The sequence below is a fragment of the Rhinolophus hipposideros genome (assembly GCF_964194185.1).
Source record: "Rhinolophus hipposideros genome assembly, chromosome: 11".
Lineage (NCBI taxonomy): Eukaryota > Metazoa > Chordata > Mammalia > Chiroptera > Rhinolophidae > Rhinolophus > Rhinolophus hipposideros.
In genome coordinates, this window is record NC_138057.1 from 37,453,808 (window position 1) to 37,475,758 (window position 21,951).

General features: G+C 38.6%; 1 protein-coding gene across 11 annotated transcripts in view; it reads right to left on the reverse strand.

The window, feature by feature from the left end:
- TRPM3 (transient receptor potential cation channel subfamily M member 3) overlaps window positions 1-21,951 on the reverse strand; it is an 821,435-nt gene that overhangs the window by 460,657 nt on the left and 338,827 nt on the right. For 4 of the 11 annotated variants that reach the window (XM_081066274.1, XM_081066272.1, XM_081066270.1 and 1 more), the window contains exon 1: window positions 9,402-9,703. The exons of the other annotated variants lie outside the window; for them this stretch is intronic. In XM_081066274.1, coding sequence (XP_080922400.1) covers window positions 9,402-9,578 — 177 coding nt within the window. In that variant the 5' untranslated portion in view covers window positions 9,579-9,703. Of the gene's footprint in view, window positions 1-9,401; window positions 9,704-21,951 lie in introns of those variants that run through there. 11 annotated transcript variants of the gene reach the window in all.

Below are 21,951 nucleotides of genomic sequence, written 5' to 3' on the forward strand. Positions count from 1 at the left end.
ATTTTTAACCCATCATTTAGTCTTATACTGGCACTACAGAGCAAATATTTTTTATGGAGGCCTCTATAACAGCTCATTCTTTGAAATAGTTTTACTCATTTCTCTCTTGTATAGCAAAGAGATAAATAAGCATGGAGTTTGTGCCAAAAATAATTATTTACTTTTTTCCCACAGACATATCTCTCAATCTTAACCAACACAGGTAGTAAGATAATGTCGTAATAATTCTGATCTCTTCCATAAGAAATTGATTTTGACTCTGGTCAATTTCTTTTTTTCCCCTAGAAGGAATCTAATAAACTAAGACTTCTATTTGACTTCTAGCCATGATGCCAGATACAGCAAAATAACCAACTGCTAAAACATAAAAACACATCTGAAGTCACATTTACTCTTAAACGGAAATGCCAAGATACTTCAACAGGATTGTGTCTACATGGTTACCTTTAGACATTTGCAAAAGGCTTATTTAAAGGATAAAACAAGAACAGCCCAGGAAGTTTAACCATAGTTTTTCTTTTAATAGTATTTTCTCTAATTCATAGTGTAAATCAGCCAACAACATTATTAAAGGTAATAGAGTAAAGGCTTTTAGATCACTTAATTAAGAAATGCCTTTTCTCCAACATAATCAACGTATGAGGTAATTTTAATCTCTTTCTCTTTCAGTAAATATTTTCAAAGCAGACATCTGGTGCTACCGACTTACAGTTTCTTCCTTGAGTATACATTTTATTCTACATCACTTTTACTGAGTACTAATTACTAATTCAATTCCTTAGCTCATCTTTCAATGTGGGGAACACATGAAGCTTATCAACTCAAGCTCAAAGTATTCTTTAATGAGACAAAAAAGCCAAAACCCTATAATACCATTAGCTTCTTCTAAGTAGTGACTTCAGAACACTGCAACAAAGCATAGTTATCCATAGCCTCCAACATTTACCTATGCAAGTGTAATTCATCTAACATCCCAAATCTCCCAGGCTCTCTGCTTAATGCTACACACACCAAATTGTCTAAGATATCATTTCCCCAGTTTAGGAAGATCTTCAAATGAAATAAAATAGTGAATAATACCACGACATGCTCAAAGCAAAGACAGAAATACCCACTGACTTTTATGGACATGCAAATAAGGAAAGCCTAATCTGGTTTTGGAGACTGAGGGAAACTGTTCCTTAATTCATCCAGGTAACCTGAGTTGAGTGTTAAACTATGGGCAGGAGTTAGGAAGAAGAAGGTATAATTCAGATTTTCCAGGCAGTGAAAACAGCTTGTACAAAAAGCCCAGCCTTAAGGAATTTCATGATTTGAGTAAGGGAAAAAGAAAATAGGAAGGCAGAGAAGTAGGCAGAGGACAGATTTCTGAAGGTCTGATACACTATACCAAGGAACTTAGATTTGATTCTACAGGAGACAAGGAACTGAAGGATGTCAACCATGGGAGCATCCTCATTTTATTTCCATTTTAAGTGGACCATTCTGCTGGGGGTGGGAAGGATCAATTTGAAGTAGACAGCTACAATATTTTAGGCCCAAGAAAGAGAGAGACTGATCTTGGGAACTAGGAATAGACAGAGGGGGTGGATCAGAGACATATTTATGAGGAAACCTGGCAGAACTATTTGGCTGATTGCATAAGGGATGAAAGCAAACAAAGCAAAAGGCATAAGCCCAGGTTTTTGAATTTGGGCAACTCGGCGAATGGTTGATTTTAGCAATTGGGAGAAAGTATAGAGGAAAAGGAACAGATGTGAGGGAGCTTGCTTAGCTCAGCAACAGCTGAATAATTAGGGCAGAAATCAGTGACCTGTATTTGCCGCAATGTTCTTCTGCCTTCAACCATCATCACAGAAGTGTATCATCTCTTGAAGTAATAAGAAAGAGGTTACTATGCCATCTTTTCTTCTATTCTAGGACACTACCTATGTACTACACATTCCTAGCACCTAAATCAGCTTTCCTGCATGATCCCTTAAGAAACAGTTATGAAAGTCATTCAATAAGGATGGGGACTTTCAATACGTGGAACCATTATGAGCTTATATACATTGATAGGGAGATACTGGGTGCTCAATTCCTAATAATAAAAATCAGAAGGTGTGGTCATGCCAGAGGCATAATTTTAATGAGCCAACATCTCTTTATTAAAATTTCACACTTCAGAAGATATATTCCCAAATGCTATAGTACATAAGGTTCATTTGGGTTGTTTGTTAAAATGTAGGACTACACTTTGAGGAACACTTCTTATTTTGGTGGATATTCAAGATATAAAATGTTGCTGTTAATGGATTTATAAACAACAAAATTCTTCTTTCCCTTCCCTTTCTCTTTCCCTTCATCCATCCATCCATCCATCCATCCATCCATCCATCCATCCATCCATCTGTCATCTATCTATCTATAGTTAATTAAACCTTGAGAAAAATCTTTAATTTGGGGAGGAGAAGAAGCAAAAGTTATCAATGCTATCCCTAAGCTACAATTCCTATGCACATGCCTCTGAAAATGGAAGTAGAGAAGAGGCACTGATTGGAGCAAAATTCCTAAATGCTTTTAAACATAAATTTTATGTGTGATAAATGTAAAAATTAAATATCCCCCCCCTAGAGATTTTGGTTAGACCTGCCCTTACTCCACCCCAGCAGTGAAAGCAGTATATCTTTCTCACATGCTTAGGAGCCAAGAAAAATCTCTTGAGCTCAATTTGCCATATTTAATATTCAATATCAGTCATCAAATTTCAAGTATAAAATTATTTTAATTTTGAATGTGCTTCTCCAAATGAAAGCCCTGTATATTCCCTTCCTCCCCCTCCTTATCCAGATCTCCTCCTTTCTTAGTTTCTGAAAGCTGTAGGGTAGCGCAGACAGGGGTAAGGGCTGCAGGGGTGTGGGTGGGGGACCTCTGCCATTGTGGGCATGTTACAGCTTGTTTTGGTCTCGGCCCCCAAGTGAACTGGCCACTTCTCACTCAGTACTATCACATACCATTAAAATTTAAGGGACATGGCCTTGAGTGCCCACAGCAATTCCAAGGGCCATGGTAGGGAAAATTAGGTAAAGGGGGCCCATGCAGGATGCTGCAGAATTCTGACCATGGACACTATCTTTGGGAGTTTTGGTTTACTATCTATTTCCATATAAATTCAGTAGAATGGAACAATCTGAGATTGTCTGTCACATGACTATAAAAGTTCATGAAAATAACACAGAGAAATATCATATAAACAAAAATAATAAGAATAGGGACTAACATTTCTTCAGATGATGATGTTATATCCTCTATAAACCAAAATCAGGCTGCCAAACTCAATTTACTTTTCTATCTGTAAATAATCTTTCGTGATTAAATTCTGAAAACCCGTAAACTATTTACTTAAAACCTTCTGCTCTCACTGTTGACGAACACATGAGCTGTTCTGCCCAGATGCCGGCATAAGAGAGGGCATTTAAATCGAGTTGCCCTCCAGCTCAGTTCAATCTATGACAGCTTTCCTCAATGTGTGGTCCTTCCAAAAGCTCTTCACAACAGACTCTCTGGGAGAGCTTGTTAAAATGCAAATTCTTGGGCCCACCACTACCTACTGAATCAGGACCTCTGGGGGTGGGCTTGAAAATTTGCTCTGCTTACAAGCTTCCCAAGTGATTCCCAAGCATTCTTAAAATTTCATCTTTGGTCATGTGTTTATTCCTTTATTCTTCAATAAACATTTACTGAATACTTTTCTTCAGCCAGTCTTTAAAACTTTTTCATGTTAGATAAGAGAAAGGGAAAAAGGATATGATCTAGTTGTCTGTATGAGCTTGGAGCCGGTTGAGGTTACACCAGCAGATGGAGAGAGGGGGAGGACGTAAAACCACCGCTGGGGAGGCAGTGTTCTCTCTCCCTACAGGAAGTCATCGACACAAAGGCAAAATGCTTTCCCTTGATGCAAGCCTTGCCCCATATTACTGTGACTCCACAAGTCGTCCCAGAGCCAGGTGGCCCTGGACTTGGACCTCCCAGCTACATCCTCCCTCATTCCCCAGCAACCACACACTTTCATTCTTTCCTCCACAATAGAGGGCATCAGAAGACAGAGCTCTCCAGAGAGACAGGAGGGTTCCTTGTTGCCTCAGGAATTTCCTTCAGGCTGCCCGAGGAACATTTCACAAAAAAGCAAGTCACAAGGTCACTGTTCAGCAGTCTGAGTCGAAGCCACCATTTGAAACACACCAGACAAGTTTTCTCTCCCCCGGGTTTTAGTTTGGGCCCATTTTTCTTTTTTCATTTCTTTCTCTGATTTTCTTAAAGGGAATCTGAGGTTGGTGTGCTGAGATGGAAAGAGGAAGTTTCCCTGTAAGTAGCCCTTAAAATTTTGCCTAACAATACGCTGTGTTTTCCTAAAAGCAATTATTCTTTGTTTCCCATCTTTCAGGCACTTAGTGTAATTGGTCCATAACAAGTTCCCTGACCTCACTCATCACCATTCTGGAACATGTCTATCTACAATAGGTGTGTGTTTCCGTTCTTGCTGTAGAAACTTAACTGCTACTCACTAGCAAGTGAATCAGGAGTGCCTTGTCCTGGCTAAGAACTCTGGCTTATTGATATTACTCCACCTGCCATGTACAGACTCAGAATTTTAGATGTGTAAAGGAGACTGTGAAAGTCATACATTTTAACCACAAAACGAAATGAATCTCAGTATAATTGTTTTCTAAGACTTTGAGAATACCAAAGGGAAGTCAGCTTCTGGAATGCCTGGCATCAACTGTAGAAGACAGACCCAATTCATTTTCTCATTAGGATCTTGCTATGCTTCAAGGACAGTATAATGGACATTGATTAGCCGTACATGGAATTATAGAAATAGGAAACATTGGTACTTGGGCAGAATTTGTGCTGATCTGGTAGCCTAACTTTATCGCTACTCTTTCAATCATCCCCCTTGTGTTACCCAGTTCACTTTCCTTAATCCTTCTTTGGATAATAACATAAGAGAAAAAAGAAAAAAAATGAAACAAAACTCTGATTTTTTTACTGGATCCTCCAAATTTGAGTTTACTATGCATAGTTTTATAAAAAGACAGGGTGTGAGTAACAAAAGTACAATCTAAGAAAATTAGAAGTGACGTTATTGACTGTATATGATTTACTTCAAAGAGTTCCTCTATCAGGCATTCAGTGGGGTTCATACTCATCAATGACATGGAATTATATTCCTTAATTTTGTCTCAGTACCATTAGAATCAATAAGTGACGTACCTTTTCTAGCTCACCTAAGAAGAACCACAGAATGAGAAGTTCTGTCTTTCCTTTTCAGGACCTTTATTCTCAGACTGGGACCATCATATAACCAGTCAGCAAAAATAGAAACTCAGAAGTTGTCCTAAATTCTTCCCTCCCCCTCAACTAATCAATTGAACAAGGCCCTGTTTGTTTTACCTCCACTACTATTGCCTTAGCTCAGGTCCTCATCAATTCTCCAGGCCTCTAATCTAATCTCTTTGCTTTCAGTTCCACTAACTCCCATCCATTCTGGACACTACAGCCAGAGAGGAGAATTCTATTTAGTACCTGTCTCTGGTGGTCACCTCCCTACCAAAATCCCTTTAACCGTACCCTAGAGCTTTTAGGATAATGATCAAATGCCTTAGTTTAGCAGATGAGGCCTTCTATGATTTAAACCCTGTTGATTGTTCTAGTCCTTCTTCCACTTTAATATCTAATCCAGTTTAACTATTGTTAGCCCCAATAGACTATGCTCTTCCATGCCCACAGAGCATGGCAGGCTTCACCACAATAATCACAGCTGTGGATCTAAGTCAAGTCAAGGCCTAAACTCTTCATTTTAAAGAGGGAGACACCAAACTAGAGACAGGTTGCGTAACTTACCCCAGGTCATACAGCTGGTTAGGAACACAACAGAATTAGGATCCAGTGGTTAGGCCTAACTGTCCAGAGTATAATTTCTTTAATCACTTTCTGATATCGTTCCAAGTAATACCGATTTTTAGTATAAAACTTTTAAAATCCTAAAATGATACTGATCCTTCGGTCTGCATTAACAAACTGGCTTTAACATGTGCATATAAAATCTGTTATAAGTACAGAACTTTTCTTTCTCCCAATGCAACCTAGTTTTCAGAAGCCTTCCCTTTAGTAAGTCCACCAAGACCTCAATACAAAGAAAGCTCTCTGCCCTGACATTAATCTTCAAATTCAACAGAAGTTACCAAAATAAAATCTCCCAAATAAAACAATGGCAAAGACAGATCTGATAATGAATGTGAAATACGCTAAGAACAGCCTGTCACTGAAATAAATGCAACTTTTTTGTGATTAACAGTAAGATAAAATTTTGAAATATACAAGAATGAAACAAACAACAACTAAAGAGAAATAGTTTGGAAAGTGTCCCACTTGAAATGTATCCATTAGAAAACACCCTCTGTCTTTTGGCTATCATCATCATGTGCCTGTCCAGAAATTCATTTTCAAATCATATTTCCAAATGCAACCCCAAATTCAAAATTTGAGTTGATTGGCATGTTCAAACTTTGCTCTGAGTTGGATAAAACAACAAGTGAGATATTTTCAGAAGGAATAAGAAGTATATTCCAACATCCATTGGGTTTAATTTATGCTTCAGATGGTGGATTTCCCCTTCTAATTCCTTAGTATCCTGTTTCTATTAGGAGATGAGATATATCGGAAACAGGATTGTGCAGCCATTTCTAAACATTAACATGGTACTGAAAAAAAGTTAGCAAAGAAACATATTTTCAAGGAAAGGATAGGGAAAGAAATTGGCTTGAGCCCAGTCTGTCAGAAATGGTGAGTGATCTGGGTATAGCTAAATGTGATCATGTCATCACGTCCTACACTGCATTTACTGACAAGTCAGGGCTCTGGAAAAGGCATGTCACATCAGAAAAACACTCGGAAGAGGAACACAAATTACCTGTTGAATAGGAGAATTGGGTTTGTTAGCTTAGGATTTCAATAGACTCCTGGATACCCAGAGAATCCATCTATCAGATTAACATGGTGGTGGGAATTGTGGGGGAGGTAGAACAAGAGATTGAGAGGGGAGGGAGGGAGCAGACAGTAAGGAAACAACAGTAAGAGTCACTGTTATTAAATATTTAATTTATGAACTAAACCAGGAGGAACATTGACCAAAAGATGCAAATGATTACTCAGGAACTTTCATTTTACTTGAAATATGAAAACCGGGCAAGAATAAACAGGGAGTAGCAAAGCAAAGACAGCACAGCAACAACCCAGAGGGGGATAAATTATATAGCATTCATATTCAGAATGTTGATAATACAATTACTTATATACAAAAGCAGCTTTCATTTTTTTCTAAGTATTGCTGAAAGAATTTGATATCACTCTTTTTTTAAAAAAGCTTGAAATATGCTCAATATCTGAAGTCTCCTTAGATAGGTATGCTCTTTCAAAAATCCAGATGTTATTTGGAAAGAAAGTTCTCTAGTAAAACACATCTTGTCTTGGATATTGAGAGAATTGGAAGGATACTCACTAACGCATTTTATTGGATAAATTGTTACAAATCACCATGTTAATAAAGAATGGAAGGATTGACCGGTATGCCAACCATAATGGTGTAGTATTGACAATGCTGCTAAATAGCATGGACAGTACTTTCAATTAAAAAAAGATGACAGATCTTCTAGAAAGAGGTAATCTACCTGAAATATATACTTTTCTGCCGGTTTTGTGACTCGTAAATGATGAATAACATTTTCCATAAAAAAGAGAGTATTAATTAATATATTGAGGGTGATAGACACACACCTGTGAAGATCATTGTGTAAGTTAAAAAGCATTATTTTGGGGTGAAGCCAATGAATGACTAACTGAAAAATGTCTCTCATTGCACATCAAAGTGCTGGAATCAATTTTCACAATCATAGTTGGATTTTCCAAGGCATTCTTTGTCCTCGACCCTTGATTCAGTAGTGATTCTGGAGGAAAACTTACATTCATTTCTAGGTTCCCTGGCCTCATTCTTTTTCATGCCCTATCACACACATTGTTCCATTACAGCAAAAGCACTTATATCCAAGGAAGCTTCTCTCCCACTCCCCATCCCCAAACCTGCTTTTCCTCCTAAACACTCTTTTAGGGAAGCAAACCGTCACCATGACAACAATATGGTGGGGGGTTAAACAGGACGTGGGGGCAGTTTGTGTTGAACAGAATAAGGCGAACTCAGCGGGTAATACTCTGCTGTGAAAAGCCACTTAGCTACACAGAACTAATTGTCCACATCAAACTTGACCCAACCAGAACACAGCCTCAGGAAAAAAAAGAGGTGTGTGGGGGGGAGGGGGAGGGGGAGAATGTTGCAAGTATAGTTTATTCAGGGCTAAATTCCTTAATCCTTCATTGGGGTTGATTGGACTCAATGTTCAGTGGTCACTAAATCACAATATCACATTAATATAAATAGGATAAAAGAATTAAGTACTTCGCCTTGCCTTTTTAACTTCAAATGGTTGTGGGACATCCAGAGATTAGCACTTTTCCCCAGTTAAGTGTTACCACATTCTCTTTTCTGGGGAAACACTTGTTTTTCTGCACCTTTTAAATTTTACGTGTATTTCTTTCCCTACAAAGCAGATGATGAATATGGAGTTGTGGGGACTTTTTCAGTATCTTTAATGTATTTGCTTCTAGAAAGAGGAGTGCTGCAGACGCAAGATAGCAATTCTAGCTCAGGTGTGGTACCATTCATTCTTTTGTGTAACTCGGAGCTAGAGAGAGAGCCTGAGGCATACATTCCGTATATATTTAACAATACTTTCCCACTACTGACTTCACTTAGGAGCCTAAAATTATCATGCCTTTATAAAAATCAAGGACACCCAAAAAGTCACAATCTGATGAGGTTCGTTCTTTGTCTTTACCTGAGAGACTACTTAAGGACACAGGGCTTTTAAAATAATGAGGAGAATCCTTTGTTCTCTCAGGTTCCATTTAAAGGGAAAGTGGGTCGAAGGGCTTCCCCAGGGAGGGAAAAAAATCCCTGGAGCCAAACACAAGGGAGTAAAAGATTTCACTCCCACTACTGCTCCCACCCTCCAAAAGAAGTTAATTAATTCTATTTAGGGATGTTGGGGGGGGGGGGTGCGGGCACTGAGGAAGCCCATTCTCTGCGACCATAATCTCATTCTTAAATATGGCTCAGACCACCCTGCCCTCCCTAAGACCATGGGGTGAGAAGCGCTGACAAAGTCTCTCAAGCCATGGGTTACAGAACCAGTACTGCATGCGTTTATGCTCCCCAAAATGTGCGTCCTGGCTCAAGTGCGGAAGTTGGGTGTTTAGACCTGCAAAGCACAATTAGAGTCATTCAAAGCAGCAAGTTACAGTACCTTAAGAAGTCTGACAGATGGGAGAAAGGCTGCATGGCACAGCTTCCGGATGGTCCAGTTTAGGGGTCGAGGAGCATCAGTTTGATTCATGACCCCTTGAAAATTCCACCGGGAAAACCAGAAACTGCAAACCTGAGCAATGCCTAGAAAATAAATGGTCCCCCACGGCCCTGGCATCCCATGGTCATCTCCACACCTGCAAATTCCATTAGGGCAGAGGCTTTCTGGAACTTGGGAGACTAGTCAAGTGGCGTTGCCTGAGCCACTGAACCTTCTTGAGAGAGCCACCTCCCCTCTGCCTGCAGCCGTGCTCATGCATACCAAATGTGGCTGAATGGAGGCACACTGCCTGCTGCTTCGGGGAGGGGATGCACGGTTTTGAAGGAGAGGGACAGCCTGCACGAAACAGCCTGTGGTCGGAGTCAGAGCAGCCAGCTCGGAATGCGCGCTCCCTCTCCCGCTCTCCTCCCAGTAAACGCAGGTCAGGCACTGGGGGGAGAACCCGGGCCATTTGCTCTGCTCGCTGGCTTTGGGGTGGGGGGAGCCAGGAGGAGAGGAAAAGGGAACACCAGTAAAGCCAGAATGGGGAACTTGCACTTTCTTGCACAAAGCATCTTTGAGGGGCTGGAAACTGGCATGGGGGAGGCGCTAGGACACAGAGGGAGAAGAAATGCCTCCGAATGACAAGATAAACACTTCCCTTTTGATTTATATGACATAACAAATTGAGAGCTATTGTAAAATGGATCTGTAGTAAAAGGGATCTCTGTCGTGTTCTGGGGTTTTTATTGACTGTATTTATTGGTGGTTCTCACCCTGATATATACATTATATAGATGATAGACAAGCAGCCGGCAGAAAGAAGCAAACTACCACACACACTGGGAGAGGCGCGTTATTCCTTTCATAGAAAGCAGTGTGAACTAGTGTGTGTTTGGCTTACCTTTTAGAAATGGCAGTTTCTAAATTGGAGGTTATCCCCTCCTGGAAAGCTACCTGATACTTTCTCTGCAGCAAAGGTTTAACCCTTGAAGTGCCACGTGGAATGCTTTCTATACAAGATGGAGTTTCCTGAAGTGTGGATACCCACTCCCATCATTTCCCAAGGAATGGCTTTAAAAGAGAGTTGCTGTGTTGGCGTATGTAGTCTTTGGAGATCCAGCAGTCAGAGAATAAAGGAGAACTTTTCAATCTGAAGGTAGAAACTGGATAATTTCACTTAGAGTGCTAAAGTTCGGGGGTTGGGCAGAGAGAGGAGTCCAGGTCACAACCCCCCACCTAAACTCGTCCATCTCCCCTCAGACATCAGACCTCAGCGGGTACCATTGACCAGTTGCTTCCCGGGAGAATTTCCACATCTTCCGAGTAGTTCCATCTTACTCATTTTCCCTCTGTATGTCCCTCCCTATGACTATACTGATTTTCTATTTCTAATTAACTTGAAGAGACTGGTAAATTCAAGATCCATAGTTCAAATGCTTTCTGATACAGAATGGGGAGAGGCAAGAGCAATTCTGGGACCCTGCTGCAATTCAGAATTTGGGACAATGTGGATTCTCCGAGTGTAACAAACACCTGACACTGCATTACAACACCATTTCCCTCACAATGGTCCCGTGTTACAGATCTAAAGACACCTACTGCAGAAAATCTAGCCCGTTGCTGGAATCCAGACCGTCGGCTTGCCTTGTATAATAAAATTTATACATCTGATTATCTTCTATTAAACATTATCACTTTAATAGACCACCCCACACAGTAAGTTCATTTTTTGTCACCATTTTATTTCCACAAAGGATTAGAGGTAGCTTTAAAATAATAACAGCTAACATGTACCTCTCAAGCTAGGCACTCTGAATGCATTATGTAAGTTCACGTCAACAACAACCTCATGAATTAGATGTCACATCTCCACCTCACAAATTGAGCAACTGAGGTCTTGAGAAATTAGTAACAGGTTTAAGCCACATTATGAATCAAACCAGTCTACCAGCCTACAAAGACAAAGCTTTCTCTTCTATCCCATTTCTTTCATCATTAAGGGGGCCACAGCAATAAAGCCACTGCTGCCATTTTCTGGTAATTTAACCTTGTATGAGTAGAGGTAGAAGACCTCAAAGAAGAAAGGCTCAGCACGTCTCTCAGATGATCTCTTTGGTATGGCGTTGATGTAGCAGTTAACACTACGAATTCTGAAATCAGGGTTCAAATTCTAATCCTGATACCAACCTTGGGCAATTTACTCACCTAACTCTGTGCCTTAGAGCCTTTATTTGCAAAATGGAGGTAAAAATAAAATCACACACCTAAGGCTGTCCCAAAGATTAATGAGTTAAGATCAGTGAAGCACTTAGAACAGTGCCGGGCACATACACCGGCCCTTGTACCATGATTTACCTTCTAGGCACCATGTGCTAATATTGAGCGGGAAACCCACTAACAACTTCCAGTATGTAAGCACAGTGTGCATACCTATAGTACCAGGTAATGAAATCAAGCGAGGCAGATTAAACCTGAATGGGTCCCATGAGTTACGATAAATTTAATAAGTGGGGTAAAGACACAGACGGGAGACTGCGAGGGCAGTATGGGTTTCCTCATGCTGTAAGGCAGCATGGTATTCACCCTACTGCAAAACATTGCCTTTAGTTAGGGCTACAGGGCTCCAGCCTCTCCAAAGCTATTCAATGCTATTAAGTGGTTCCGCTGTGGTTGTGAGAAGTCTGCTCCACAAAAATACAGAAACACTGCAGTTGTCTCTCCCCTGCTCTTCATCACTGTTCCAAAATTTTAAGGACCCCACAAAAATAACAGCATCATTCTGAAAACCCACAGCCTTTGATCCTCTTAGCCCCTTTAATTTCTACTGAATAACTTTGGTCAAAGAGAATATTTAGGAAGTCTGTGGAATGGGGAAGTAGGAGGATTCACAGCCTTCTCTCATGGCAATTAGAGTGGAGGAGCATAAAGCCTGTGGAGGACTGATTTGGAGATTACACTGCTGAAGAGGTCAAGATCAAAGAAAGATGACAGTGCGTGAGAGGAGTTTTTTCTTCCATCGTTGGACTAGTTTGTGCCAGAATTGTTCGCTATCAAAACATCAGAAGCAGTGTTGTTAGGACCCCCCCCCCCCCAACTTTCAAGAAAGAATATTTTCACATGAAATGATGCCTTCCCGGGTTTCAGAGAGGAGTCTAATGAGGAAAGAGCAGAGAGGAGCAAGCCCAGCCTCATAAAGCTAAAATGCTTGTTCACACATTTTATGAATGTAGATATTTACAATTCTACAGAAAAATTCTAGCTGTCAGTATCCTAAAACATAGCCAACCCAGCATATCAAATCTTTGCACTCCGAAGCTTGCCCTTGAACAAACACTCTCCTATGGTACATAAGCCCACTTTCCATTGATCATCTTCACTTTTTATTTCCTGTGTAAATGATACTGAATTTAAGAATCATGATAGGATTGAGCTGTCTCGGTGCTGACAATAAGCCACAGGATAGACATTCCTTCTTTTTGAAAACCAGGTTCCCTCCCCTTCAAAACACCCTGGCAGCCTCAGTACAGCATCGCACCACTCTGCACACGGTCTTCCTTTATACCCCTTAGATATAAAAGGTGCGGACCCATGAAAAGCTAAGAAAGCAGAAATGACACAGTGACCAGCTAGTTCAGAGTGTTCCAAAGCCTCCTACTGAGATGTATTTTCTGCACACAACACTCAAAAAATGTTCCCCTGCAATTTTTCAGTTTGTTATTATAACACTAAAATTTAGTAAGTACTTGGACATTAATTAAACTGGTATTTTCAGGCTCTAATAGATGAATGCAGTATAACATACTGCAGAAAGGTGATATTCAAGTTTCCCAAGGGAAATACCAAGACCTACAGAACAATTATTATTTCCAAATACATATTCTTGAAATAGATGAAATAACTTCTTAAGATATTTTCCCTTTTAACATTTTTTATAGATTTCAAAATACATTAAAATGTATCAAAATAAATAACTCTCTTTGTTAAGTAGCTTAAACAGCATTTATTCTGTGTAAAACAAAAAGTCCTCAGAATCAGAATAGTTGTCAACACCGTTTCCCCCCAGTATTGGGATCTCACCACAGACTTCCCTGAATGGTGAACACCTACCTACAGGGACAGGGAGCCGGCGCATTTCTGAGGCAGCCCATTCCATGGTTGGACAGCTTGAGTGGACAGAAAGTTCTTCTAAAACTGAAGTGCAATGTGCCTCTCTGTAATCTCCAAGTGGAGTTTCTCTTCCAGAGAGAGAATGCTTCTCCCAATGTGTATAGACAGGCAACAAGCACCACTCAAACCTCCTTTTCTCCTCATTGGACGTCTCAGACCTTAAATCCTTCTGCGCATGATGGAGTACAGTTATTCAAAAACCCTCTTCAGGGCTATAGTCAATAATATGTTTGTTATAAGGGTACTTTAAATAGAATAGTGTCTAATCCTCTTAAATCCTTTGAATTACTTCTCATACATTCCTTTAGGGAGTTTTAAGGGGAAACTCACTAGCAATTTAACGTCTTTTAAAATTTTTCTTCATGAATTAATTAATTTACTTAACTTCAGTTTAAGTAATAGCTGACCCCTCTCGCCTACACACACACACACACACACACACACACACACACACACTCTCGAAGCAAGTGTGCCAAATAGAGCCTCTGCTGCCAAGTGACCTCTATTGTATCCGGAGCCTGAACTGTTGTAATTTCCCTTTATTGACCCTGACTTAAAGGAAGGTAGTGATAAGCTCTGGCTAATGGGAAGCCCATACTTGTATCCAAAAAATGGGCAGGGATTGGACCTTCTGCGCTTCATTCTCTCTATTTTACCTGCTAGTTTAGCAGTCAGACAGATTCAGTTTAAACGCAAGTCCCACCTCTCATTAGCACTGTAACCCTGGACCAGTTACTTAACCTCTCAGAGCCTTAGTTTCCATGTTATAAAATGGGATCTGTAACTGTGTCCACCTCGATGTTTTTGTGAGGATTAAAAGCAACTATCACAGTGCTGATGCAATAAAAACACACTTCAATGTAATTATGATGGTGACGATTGCTATCTCTTTCTCTGACACCACTGGCAAAGTGCGATAGAACACAGGCCATAGACCCAATGACCTGGATTTAAGCCCCAGCTTTACTACTTCATGTAGCTTTGGTAAGTTTCTTAACCTCATCATGCTTTGGTTTCTCATCTGCAAATTGGGGATAATAATACTACTTATGTCAAAGGAATATTATGAAATGAATTAGCTTATATGTGCAAAGCCCTTAGAAGAGGAACCAGCACATGACAGAACTCAACAAGTATTAGTAATTTACTATTTCCATTATGAAGTCCTATGTGCTGTCCTCAAAGCTGCTGCTTGAGGAAAAGCAAAGCAAAACAAAACTTCATTTCCTCCTTTGCTTCTTCCAGTAAAAGAATCCACTGCAGAAAACAACAAGAGAAGAGAACCACACCTGGTTTTACTTACTGCTTTCCTCTCTGAGCTGAGAGGGGATGACATATTCCACTAAGAGAGTGCAAACCTTTAATATTAATATGTTTCTCTTTGTAAAATGCAAAGGTATATAAGCAGTTTCTTTCATCAAAATGCTAAGGTATATAAGTGGCTTTTTTTCATCAAAAATAGAAATCCTACATATATATCCACACAAAAAATGTATAAGAAATATTAAAAGGCCAAAAGGTAAAATACATCCTCGTTCAAGCTTTGAAACTCTAAAACTTCTATTCACAAAGGGGATGATTCTTTTATATGCTTCTGAAATTTTAATGAGACCCTGGAGGCTTGTTAAAAATATAAGAATTTGAGATGTGTATTTCTAAGCCACTTAATTATTTGCATTCTTCTAATAAGGTAGATGTTCTTTATCCTGAGCCTAGATGTCACACACATACATACACACAGACACACACACACACGTGCACACACACACACAGAGTATAGTTTACATAATTTTACATTATGAAAACCATAAATCTGACCAACAGGTTAAAGAACTCATGAATGAGTTCTTTTGGGAGGGAGATTTAAGTAGCAAAACTCCAATGACTGCTTGAATACATTGTGTGAATTGGAAGGAAGCTCAGCATTTCAATGCTAACAGTACAGCATTAGTCAGATCTTTTGGTTCACGGATGTTCAAATAAGATACAAGTCCAGCCTTAATTCTATACCTTCCCAAACACCACCTGACTCCTATCCATGAGAGGAGAGAGCCTATCCCAGCCACACACCCCACTTTGTGCATCTGGGCTTCTGACACTAATGGCTCACACTGGGTTGAACCATAAGGTCTGCTCACCTGGGAAACAGAGACATGCTGTGATCTGGAAAATTCTCAAAGTGTTAGCTCTCTGCGGTAGAGGATTTTAATGGAGAAAGCTAATGAAAACCGTACTTGCTATCTATTTTTGTCAGCGTTCCATAAAATGTATCACTGTTGATGTTTATTCTGGTATCATATTTTAATAACCATGAGCACCTTGATTTTTATTTTTATTAATAATAGTAGTAAATAGTAAACTAAATACATGATTTAATTTTTGAGAGGTGTTGGTCCAATTTTTTTTTTTTTTTTCTCATGAAGAGGCATAAAATCCATGCAAGCAGCATGGACTTTGAAATCAGAGAGAACTGGGCTTGAATCCACATTAACTTACTGGACAACACGTACCTTTTATGAATCCTCATTAAAATAAACACAGTGGTTTAATTACAGTGTTAACATGACGTTTGATAACTTTTTTTGAGTGCTTACTATGGGCTCAAGTTTGCTAAGATTTCTAAGAGCCTAGCTCATTTAGATCTCACAAAAAAAACCCTATGGAATTTGTAGCATTATTCTCCTTAGATTACAGATGAGGAAACAGTCTCAGTGAACCACAGACTCAGAGAGGTTAAGAAACTTGCAGGTGACGTGGGTGGTAAATGGATTCGAATTCAGGTCTAGCTGATTCTGTAATCTGTGCACCTGATTCTACAACCTGTGTTTACCCACTGCAATATGTTGCTGCCAACTTAAAAAAAAAAAAAAAAAAGAGATTTATACAAGCTTCCTGTGCCTTTCCAAAAGGAAAATAGTACCTGATCACTAACACAATCTGCAAAGAGGAAAAGGAACTCAGTGGATCTAACCTTAACATCAGAATCCTGCAGAGCACAGGACCAGTGGTTCTCCCAATGGCTTTGGATTTCTTATGCCTTTACTCATGACTTCCATTGCCTTCTCTAGTCTCCAGTTCCATCTGGCTGGGTCAGAGCCTTAGCTTCCACATTATAAAACAGGATGTATATTAGTTTTCCTTTTGAGGTTTTTGTGAAGATTAAAAGCAATTACCACAGTGCTGATACAATAAAAACACACGTCAATATAATTATGATGGTGATGATTGCTATCTCTTTCTCTGACATCACTGGCATAGTGATGCCATGGATCCAATGACCTGGATTCAAACCCCAGCCTTACTACTTCATGTAGCTTTGGTAAATTTTCTTAACTCACCATCTTTGGGTATCGCGGGAGAAGCTCAGGCAGGAAGCTCAGACCTCAGGAGAGACAAGGATTTGTCCTTACTTACTTGTTATACCCCATACATGCCTGTGACACTGTATTTATTAAGTAGAAAAATAAATGTTTCTGAAGAACTCACATAATTCTTGCAAACGTGGGGTAAGTTTTCTCTCCATATATATTAAATGAATATATACATACACACACACACACACACATATATACTCATTTAATTCTTACTACTATCCTAATTTTATCCTAACCTGCATTTTCTAGATGAGGAAACTGAGGCACAGAAAGATTAAATACTTTCCCAAGTTCACATAGTAAGTTTCAGAGTCATGGTTTTAATGAAAATATAAACCTTTACACATAGCATAATATTTTATAATATGTAAATAAAAATAAAATCTAGTTTTAATGAAATTGAATTAATTTCAGATACTCTAATTAGATACAAAACTATGATGCATCATTCTTCATGACTGAAAGATTATGCTAGATACTTATCAGGGCAACAGGAGGTTTCAATCACACAGAAAAAAACGTGGTAAGTATCATAGTAAGTAAATGCCAAAGGTATCTGTATAGTTATTTAAATAAAATTGTTATGATTATTCAAGTTTACTTGAACTTCATATGAAATGTACAAAGCATTTGGGGAGAAAACAAAACAAAATATTACCAAAACTCTACTACTGACCTGAAACTATTAATTTAGAAAATGAAGGTACCAAAGAAGAATTTGATTTATAATAGCTTCAAAATTGGCTAATAAATCATATTCTGACTGCTGTTATTCTAAATCTAGCCAAAGCCATCCACAGGAGCCTAAATGATACATGTACTGATACGTTGGGTATCTGTTTGAGTGCATGGTACCCCCAGCTGTCCTTGGGAAACCTTCCCCAATAAAGAGGTAGAGCGATGATAATAGAGGAAAGAATTATAATGTTCTGTAGTACCTGGAATTATCCCAAAAAGAAAATATTGAGAAATTATTGTTTCAGAAAATAACAGATAAAGCTTTAATGTGTGTATTTTTTCCTCATGTCTTAAATTCTTTGTAAGTTAACAATTGGCTACAGATCAGATGAAAGAATAATCAGTTCAATTTTATGAAAACATCCAGGATTAAAACAGATCAAGACACCTCCATGAGTAAAGCCATTCAGTTCTCCCTTGGAGTTAGGACAAATCCCAAACTCTTCATCTAGATCTATAATGTTGTGACTGATTTGCTCCTGTCTAACTCTCCAGCTTCAACTCTGTACTATCCCTGCTCGCCATGCTTTGCTCCTTCCCCCAACTCTTCACAAGATTAGCTCCTTTTCACGCTTCAGGGCTCAGCTAAAGTGCACTCTCCCTAGAGAATTCTTGATTTCTCTAGCTCTGCTTCATCACCCACTGCAGTTCTTTGTTTGAATTCTTTTTACACTTACCAGAACCTGTAACTATTTAATTGGTGGATTTATTTATTTTAGGTCTTCATATCCTACTTGAATGTAATTTCTATTAGTGCAATTATCAACTATATCCTAGATCCTACAACATATCTACAACATGATGAAAACTCAACCAAAACCTGGTAACTGTAGAATAAATAAGTGACCTAGACATGTTTGTTTTATTCTTACTTTAAAGTAATTTAAAGTTATCTTATGGTGCCTAGTGCTTATTTGCAAACTGCTTTGAACGTACTGATTTTTCAGTGCCTTTTTGTTTCCCCAAATCTTAGCTCCATTACCTTAAAAAGTCTAAGAATTACTTATTTAGATTTCAAAAAATTAATAAAAGGAGGAGGTTCTCATACTTAATCTGCTAGTGGGGACAAAGTTCTAAACACAGAGGGATTTGCAAAAGAAGAAGAAAAGGGAAAAGTCTGGATATCAAAACTTCAATCTGAAATAACTCATGCTCAAGATTTCAGTTATTTACCAATTGTGACAGTCTGGCCCATTCTCAAACATTTCCTATAGTGACAATTCATTAAGAAATTAACTTAATATTAGACTATGTCTTTATGAAGGCTACTCCATTGTACATACACTCAAAATTAGTGAATTTTTGTATGCTATAAAACTAGGGAAAACATATTTACTGTTTATCCATGATTATAAAAGAACAACTTTTCAACAAAGAAAATTTTCAATATAGAAAATTTTGAAAATTTATAAAGTATAAAGAAAGAAATAAAAATTGCTTACAATTCCATTACTCATAAATAACTATTAATGTGATGTTGGAAACTTCATTAAACATTTTATAAATGTTTTATATATAGCTTAATATGATTATCATGTCATGAATTGATCACCATATTATTGAATATTCTTAGAAAATACAATATTCCACTGTGTTATGTAGAATTCTACTATGTTATTTTATTCACTGCAAGATAATCAGCCTGCTTCCATTTTTGTTGTTATAAATAATGCTATTATGGATATACTTGATCATACATTTTTATGCACATCTCTGATTATTTCCCTAAGATACAATTTAGGATGAAGGATAATTGGTTCATAAGTCATGACTATTTTTTCAGGTTCTTGATAGATATTTCCAAATTGCTATCCAACAATATTGTAATATTTTACACATCTCTCAGCAATATGTAAAAATGTCCCTATTACTGAATCATTGACAAAACCAGGCATATCATTAATTTGAATTACTTTTTGGCCAAGTTGATCACAGAAAAAGAAACATTTTTATTTGGTAACTTATAAAGTTCCATTTTCCTGTGGCCATGTGTAATTTTTCCAGTAAATTGCTTCTTCTTTCCATTAGAGTTTTGTTTTTCTCATTAATTCATAAACGATCTCTTTATACTAAGGTCATCAATTGTCACGAGTTGCTAGTATTTTTACAGTTTTCCACTTGTCTTTTAATTTTGTTTATGTCCTTAGAAGAAACTTTTGTTACTTATAATTTTTTGTAATATCATTTCCTTTATAGCTCCCAACATAGATGTTATGCTAAAGAAAGTCCGTCCTTAACCCAAGCTCAGATAAACGCTCTTATAGCTGTTCTGTGGTCAGTTAGCAGCTTTTAACACCATCTCTGCTCCATTCTCCTTCCTTTGTCACCTCATTCTTTTGCCCACTATCTATGAAAGTCTGTGTGTATGTCTCTCAGTTTCTCTCATTACAATTTAAATATTTTGACTGAAATTTCCTTGCTGATACTTTACTAAACTGCAATTCTATATTACATTTTTTAATTTTACGCTCATCCAAATGGTGTGATCAAATTCCTGAAACAGCAACTGTGAGTACAGGGATCTTCTGTTCTATAATATAATCCACAATCTGCTCTAAATGAGGCTATTGCTTCGTATTTTCAAATTTTATTAAGGGGTTTTTTCTTTTTCACACACACTCTCTCCATAGCGTAAAAAATGCTTTGAAATCTGTTTCTTTGCTCTCTGATAGATGCAATCCTGCAGCATTCCATGTTGCAGAGATCTCTGCCTCCAAATTGACTGGCAAAAACAATGAGTGAGTTGAAGGCTGTCTTACACGCTGGCTAATGAATACACGTAACAGAGACGTCTGAATTTGCCAGGGTCTAAGCCACTAGAGACTTTGAAGTTCAGAGTCAACACCTTGCTAAGAGAACTATGCTCTCTGGACTGGTAGCCAGAAAAGAGAGAACTTCTTTTTCTAGAGCTGTCAACCTGGCACCAAGCCAATTGGGGAAAAAATCCAATTTGAAACTCACTAAAGCCTCACAACAGGAAAGACAGGCAAGAGGCAGACAAAGAATAAAGTCAACAAAAGGAATGCTTATCATAGATACAAACATACAGGAACATAACTAAATCCAAACATTCTGGAATTACCAATTATGATCATTTTCAGCATCCTTAAATTATGGTTAGCTACTCTTCAAGCATTCACCTAGAGCCAAAACGTATTTAGGACAAGCAAGGTCATCTTTTGTTGGCATCTTGCCCATACCCTGGACGGGAAATTCTCAGTCACCCTTTAGCTCCCTATTCCCCTGGTTACACAAATCCTGCCATCTGTTACCTCCAGTTCTGATGGAGGCGCAGAGCGAAGAGTGAGAAGGAGAAGCCATGGAGACATGTTTATGTAGAATAGGAATAGTACAGAAGCCAATGCATCTAGATTCTCCTCCAGGCTGTCTCACTGAGCAGCAGTATGAACTCTGCCAGGGCACCTCACTCCTCTGGGCCTCAGGATAATGGTGTAAAATAAGAGTGATGCTGATGTTCTGTTGTGTTCTTTCCAGAACTAACATTTTCGATGTAAAGACCAATTCCTCCCTAGATTGCTTCCATCCATTTCCAGTGTGCCACAGATAAAGCATTTGCAGCGTTACCTATTTTGAATAGAAAGCGAATAATGCCTAATATTTATCCAGGGTCCAGGTACCAGGTCAGCCTAATAGGTTAAACTCACCTAGAGCCATGTGGAATCACAGATGTAAACCAAGAATTTTTGCATGCCACAGTTTATGCTGTGATGCTTGTAAGCAAGACAGACCTGAGCATATGCCTATCTTCAAGGAAAAGGAAAAACACCACCACATTTTGATATGTTTGATTTTCTCAGTGGAGTAAGTGGAGTCATATTTCCAGGGCTATTACTGTACGTGTATAATACAAATATTACTCAGTATTTGCCGCAGAGTTACATAAACGTGTTTATCTCGGCCTACAATTTATTTGATGCCACACTTGCAGCCAGATCATGAATGTAAGATTTTAGCAAATTTATAAAGATGCCATTTAAAAGTGATTTAAGGAACATTGGATTAACAGATCTGTGCAGTTATTCCAGCCAATCAACTCCTCCCGAATGTCTGTTAGGTCTCCAGCACTATGCGAGGTGCAGAGGACATAGAAAGATTAAAATATGGCTCACATAATGATGGGATGCGAACAGACTACTTGAGAAAACAGGATGTCCACATAGTATGGTAATTGCTAGACTAAAGACAAGACTGGGCAGGGACAGTTAGCC